Source organism: Lathamus discolor, chromosome 1 (assembly GCF_037157495.1).
Source record: "Lathamus discolor isolate bLatDis1 chromosome 1, bLatDis1.hap1, whole genome shotgun sequence".
NCBI lineage: Eukaryota > Metazoa > Chordata > Aves > Psittaciformes > Psittacidae > Lathamus > Lathamus discolor.
In genome coordinates, this window is record NC_088884.1 from 135,293,535 (window position 1) to 135,300,042 (window position 6,508).

Genomic DNA, 6,508 nt, shown 5'->3' on the forward strand with positions numbered 1-6,508 from the left:
ACAGCGTTGTATTTTACATATATATGTGTTTGTTTTCAAATCACTTTCAGTTGCCAGCAGTTCCAAGCATAACATAGAGATGGGATGGGAGTAATGTTAACAGAAGAGAAACCTGCCAGGGCGGCTCTGATCCTTCAATCTTCTCAAATATTTCAGAATATTCATTTTAATCTCAGTCATCATATTCATTTCACTGTTTAACTGTTCCTCAAAACTATTAATCATTATGACAGATATGGTTCCAGATACTGTGCCAGCTTATGTTTAGATTTTACAGTATTTATGTTATCAATTTAGTATTTTAATTTTCTGTTATGATTTTTTTTTCAGAACTATCTTTCAGATTTAATCAAATCTAGTTTAGATTAATGGTTTTAAAATAAATGTCAGAAACATGAATAAGTGTTAGAACAAATGAGTTAGAACAAAAGAGTTAGAACAAATTCAAGAAAAATCAATTAAAGGACTGCAATTTATCCTATAGTCCATCTTCAACTTGTGTTAAAATGTACCAGCATATGAAAATTACATAGTTGAGTCTAATGACCAAATCTGTATAATCCTTTTTGTATGTATGCTTCTGATAGCCTATGCAAAAGAGCAAAAAGACTGGCCAAAATCTTGTGTTGTAATAATTCAGGTTACTTCTGAAGACCATAAGGAAATTCAAAAGGTTTATTTAGTGAGATGTCATTACACTGTCTTCTCACCAACCTTTTAACTGTCCTTCTTTTCTTTGACATTTCCTCCAGTTTTCTGCCATTTCTTAGCTACACTAGCCCTGAAAGATGCCTTTGAAGCTCTGTAGAATTATCTGTCTAATCAAACTGTACATAATACAGAAAATTCTTCAATATTTGTAACTTCTAACTTTTCCGTTTGGCTTTATTAACTTAGCCTGTCATCTCCTCTCTTGAGAAGACTTAGTCAAGGACCTAGTGGAGAACTTTTATACATGGCAGGTTTGTATCTTTGTATGAAACGGCTTGTAGGAATATTTAAGCTTTTACCCCATGCCTATATCTTTCTCACTGAAAGTTGTTGGTTTGTAGATATAATCTATATTTTGGTTTATCTTCCTCTCCCTGTGCAGGTTAACACAGTCTGTTAGCTAACAGATCTGTTAGCAAAAATGTATATATAAAGTAATTTTTTTTCATTCCTATCACATGCCCTAGGGGTTGAATCAGTTTGCTACTTTAATTAGTCAGAAATCTTTTCTACTTTCAACTATTATAGGGCTAATTGATTTTTCTCAGCATTAAGATGCACAAGACAAAGTAGTGATCTAAACCCTAAGTATTTTGAGGGAATGATGCTGCTTAGTGCTCTGCTCTGAAATAGCATTTCTGAGTAGTTGCTGCCTTTTCCATTTTGTAAGCGGTCAGTCAGTCTCCTACAATGTCTCAAGAATGGATAAAAGTTGTGGGTTTATTCTTGCCTATTTATGTGCTGAGGTATGAGATTTTCAGAAAGTGCATGACTGTCTCATGGCCTTGATGAATGTGATAATGGCTTATCTTGAACCTTTCACCACACAAAAGGTGAGAGAAAGACTGGGTGTAATAGGAACTTCCAGTAACTCCTGTCATCTGACAACAGTGTTCCCTGGGAACATAATACTGTTCAGTTTTTGTCTTGCCACTTCTTCCCTTCTCTTTAAATATGACTTTCCAGGCATGAATTTCAGGTTTTAGCAGATTGTAGGAGGGGAGAAGGTATACTTTCAAACATTGATGATGTTCCTCTGAAATTCCTTACATATTAGGGCTACCTTGATAATATGTTAGACACCTGCTTAAGTAATAGATAGCAATGTTGCATCTGTAAGTTTAGTCTTTTATTTATAGCCTTGACAGCATATGTACAGAGCAGATTTTAATGCTGTTGTTAAACTATCTTTATTAATCCTCTTCATCTCAGGCTTCCTCAGGGATTTATAGGAGTCTATTTAATTTGCTCAGCCTTCCCAATTTTCTGCAAAGGCATACATAGAGCTTGTTAGACTTATCACAGCAAATACACCTTCACAAGAAACCACTTGAATTTTTCTCAAGACACTATACCCTGGTATCCACATTGCCCACCAGATATTCTGAGATCTATGCTGGGACAGGACCTCTTAGCTACCATTCAGGATTATGACACCTGAAAAACCTGGATTGAGCTACATCACAGCATGACATTTGAAAGTGCCAGTGGCAAAGCATGCACAGCTACGCTTACAAAGATCATTTAATTTAATGAGCAAAATAACTGAGCTACATTGTATGGTAATGCACACTGGAGTAAGGTCACTGGATTATCGTATTAGAGCACTACACTACAGAACATCTGCAATGAGGGGCTGCTGAAGTGCAGATGTCCTGATGTAAACAAACATAAAAATATTGAGCTCCTAAAAAAAAAAGAAGATAATAAAGTTAAAGAGATTTTAATCTAGACTGATCTCTGACATATATTCCCTCTTATTTTTTGAGCTAATTCTTGTTTGAATCAAGACATGTCTTCTAGAACCAATTCAGTTTTTGATTTACAGATTTCTCATGATCCTTCCCAATCACCTCTGTAGCTAAACTGTTAAAATGGTCCTTCACACGCTCTATCAAAACAAGTAATCTTGTGTCATTGTTGGATTTTCTTACATGTAGATATTCTACACTGAAGAGCCTTTTATTGTCGCATATATAATATTCTAATATCTACTGCTTCCATTTTTTAAAACAAAAGCATAAACGTAGTCTTATCTTCTTGGATACTCTATCAGGACTTTAAAATCAGTATTGAAAGTCCTAAAGGCTATTCAGATGATTTTTTTTTTTTTATATCTATTTGTTAAAAGTTATTAAGAGCTGCTGATTAAAAGTATATGACATTACTGGCTCCTATTTAATATCCTGCTGAGTAACTGTCAAAATTGAAAATATTTTATCACAGTCATGTTCTGACATCAACACTAGGTCTTTCTCCAAGTACAGAACTATGCTGAGCACTATTCATTAAAAAAGATATACGTAGACTTACATAGAACTTACACAGTTGAATGCCGCTGGATTTTTATGCAAAGTTATTGATAACTCCACCATTGCTACATTAATAGTGGACTTGTTAACATTTCTTTTATTCTTGATATGAGAAGTGAATTTTTATTACTCATCACTGTACTGACTTGACAATTTTGTCCTTTTTCCTTCCATTTTACCAATTTCTAGCTTCTAGTTTGCTATAAAATTCTTTTTTCCCCACATCTTATTTTATTTTCTTATTATGCTTGCTATACTTACTTCCACATTTATTCCTGAACTGAATGTTTTTACATGCATAATCTTCTTTTTCAGTTAATATTCTAGCAGAATATTATTAAATTGTTCCTGACACCACCTGCATTTCTTCGATCTAAATTATTTCTGAAGAAGTTTTGACTCCTAATTATTTCAGGTCTATACTGCAGTTGTAAAGCAGCAATGTGTGTATGTGTGTGTAAATGAATCTTTCGTTTGTCATATAAATTACAGAAAAAAAGATAATTTGCTGCATTTCAATTTTGTAATCAATTTCTCTATCCGTCAGGATGTGAATTAAACTGGCAGTGTGCCACAAAGCTGTCACCTGTGCCTCAGAGATTTTCCCTTTGCGTCCCTTTGGTGTAAATTTCCACCTATTACAGTGTCTTACTGTGGAGCTGGAGAACTCACAGTGATGGGGGGTGTTGTATTGTTTGGGATTGCTTTAAGCCTGTATCTCCTTTGATGATCCCAGTCATGTACAATGCTTATGCTGTGAATGGTAACATGACAGTGCATCAATCCTTGTACGGGAGTTTTTTCAACAGCCTTAATTTTTTTCCCAGCCTGCATTCATTCAGTTCTCTCCAGTAGGAGCTGAGTTGTGCTTCTGTGCTGCTTTTCTGCCATAAACTGATGATTTTGTCATAAAATAATACTTGTCTCATGTAGAAAAATGCAATACTTGCCGTATCTCCACAGGTTCTTTACATGTACTGCCAACACTGTGATAAAATGGTGTCAAGCTGGGTTTCTTGATTTTCAATACCTTATGAAATAACACTAGCAAGTATTTAAGGAACTCACCTTTTCCTAAGCTTCACACTGTTATCTGCAGGGCTTAAAGCCATTTTGATTTGTTACCTGTCTGCTAGAAGTTTCTAGTCTGCACCTGAGGTAATAAATGTCTTACTTTGTCTCTTATTTACTCCTTCCATAAATAAAAAATAAATTCTGAGCAGCTGGAGACTCATGTGTTTGTGCCAGTGGAAGACATGAAGGTTTCCTGCTTTAGTTACAAATTTCATGTCATTGTTTATTCAACACTTCAAAAATGTAGAATAGTCTAAATATTGCAGAACTCAACACAGATTCAGGAACATTACCAGTATGTACAGTTTCATATTGACTTATGTTATTTCCAGTGGAAGGATATTAAAAGAACCCCACACAATATTTTTTAATCATATGCAATGCTCAGAAACAAATGGGAATAGATTGATGCCTGTCTTAATAAGACTTTAACCTGAAATATTTTCTCCTCTTAATTTAGGTCAAATAAGCTCTTTATTTTGTGCGTGTGACTCTGTACCCTTACTTAATTATTCTCTGGCTGTAGCTGTCGTTAAGCCCCTACACTTTAGCACAGTTCAGCACATATTTCCAGCTGCTTACAGGAACACACTGGGGAATGTGCTTTCATATCACTTCACGCTTACTAAAATACAAATCATTCCAGAGCAAGGATATGCTATTGCCATGAATGAATAAATTGTAATCTTAAAATGTACAAATGAAAATTCATCCTGAGCAAGAGAGGGGTGTTTTTACAAGGGCGTGTAGAGACAGCACAAGGGGTAACAGCTTCAGATTGAAAGAGGGTACATTTAGATTAGATATTAGGAAAAAAATACTCACCATGGGGGTGGTGAAACACTGGAACAGATTGCTCAGAGAAGTTATGGCAGTCCCATCCCTGGATGGGTCTTCGAACAACCAGGTCTAGTGGAAGATGTGCCTGTCCGTGGGTTTGGAACTAAATGATCTTTAATGTCTCTTCCAACCCAGACCATTCTATGATTCTATGAAGAATATTGTCATAATGTTTTTGTATGATGATTCTTGTATCTGAATAAATTATTGGGTGAAGCAATTGCATGTACTGTAGTAATGAGTAGTAGTGGGTATACAACTACACAGAACCGAAAAATAAGAAATGTTGACAGCTTTTGATATCTAAAAATATTTTTTCTAATATTTGTAATAATCTTTCTAATACTTCTAGTAAAATATTTCTATGGGAATTTTAAATATTTCTAAAATACTCGTAACTGCCTCAAAACTCTTCTTTAAAATGTCATAGTGCTAAAAAAAATGTACTTACTTACTTTTTCCCTACTCTTGTAGATATTTTTAAATGCAGATACAATCCGCCTGGGAAATCTACCAGTGGGGTCGTTTTCTTCCTCCTCCTCCTCACCCAGCTCTTCAGCTCCTCGCCAGACTATCTATGAGCTGTGCGTCTGTCCCAATGGTAAACTTTACCTGTCCCCAGCAGGAGCAAGCTCCACATGTCAATCCAGTAGCAACTTCTGCTTGTGGAGCTAGAATGACTCCAATTTATCTTCACACCGGAATAGCCTTTTGTTACTATCCCTCTGCTTCACAGTTCTGCTCGGTTTCCCTTATGACAAGTTCGACGCTTCAAACGGCCTGCAGAGCAACTTCTTCCAGTGTAAGCAGGAATGCAGCGCTGCCTTCTCTTGTGGTTTTGTGTTGCCACTCAACATAGAGATGGGAGTGAGATATTCAGAAATCAATGTATTCCTCATGAGGAAACCTGGAACATAATATCACCTTTTTTCCAAAAGGGAGAATAACACAGGTGCCTTTGCTACATGAAGTGAAGCACATCATAGTTTTAGATTTTTGCAGGACCTGGATATGAACTGCACATATATATATATATATATACACAATACATAAAACAAATTTGCCCAGAATCTGATGGTGAGATGAATTAGTTCCCCCTGTATGATAACTTTACTGTCTGAAAGCACAATTTTCCATTCATCTTTTTGGATGTACACTTTTATCCCTGAATTTTAAAATTTTAAAGCATTGTGTGATGCTTGCTTTACTAAACAATTAAATTCAGTAAATGGTTTTTAACACAAAAAGAGACAGAATCCCTCACTGAGTTTGCTTTCTTTAAAAGTGTGTTCTTATTCTTTGTCTAAGGTTTTGTACACTAGGTAAATTTGGGAAGTGTTCAGCAATATTACCTTTCAAAGTTAAAAAGACATCTGCTCTTTTTTGTCAGATCTGAATGGCCTTATATAGTATTTGTGTTGGCTACTGCATGTGAAGCAATTGCTTTAAGTAGAACATACAGTTTCTGGAAAAGAACAACAGGGCAAAGACAGAAATACTGATGGTATGTTTGTTGAACAGTGTATTACTCTTCACAAGGTATTTATAATTGGCAAATGCAAAACCAAGAG

General features: G+C 35.4%; 1 protein-coding gene across 5 annotated transcripts in view; it reads left to right on the forward strand.

Annotated features, from left to right (window-relative positions):
- SGCZ (sarcoglycan zeta) overlaps positions 1-6,034 on the forward strand; it is a 321,303-nt gene extending 315,269 nt beyond the window's left edge. For 3 of the 5 annotated variants that reach the window (XM_065665256.1, XM_065665259.1, XM_065665257.1), the window contains 2 exons: positions 5,412-5,538; positions 5,674-6,034. In XM_065665256.1, coding sequence (XP_065521328.1) covers positions 5,412-5,538; positions 5,674-5,855 — 309 coding nt within the window. In that variant the 3' untranslated portion in view covers positions 5,856-6,034. Of the gene's footprint in view, positions 1-5,411 lie in introns of all 5 variants that reach the window. The other 2 variants (XM_065665260.1, XM_065665261.1) reach the window with 1 other exon arrangement.
- The last annotated feature ends 474 nt before the right edge of the window (positions 6,035-6,508 follow it).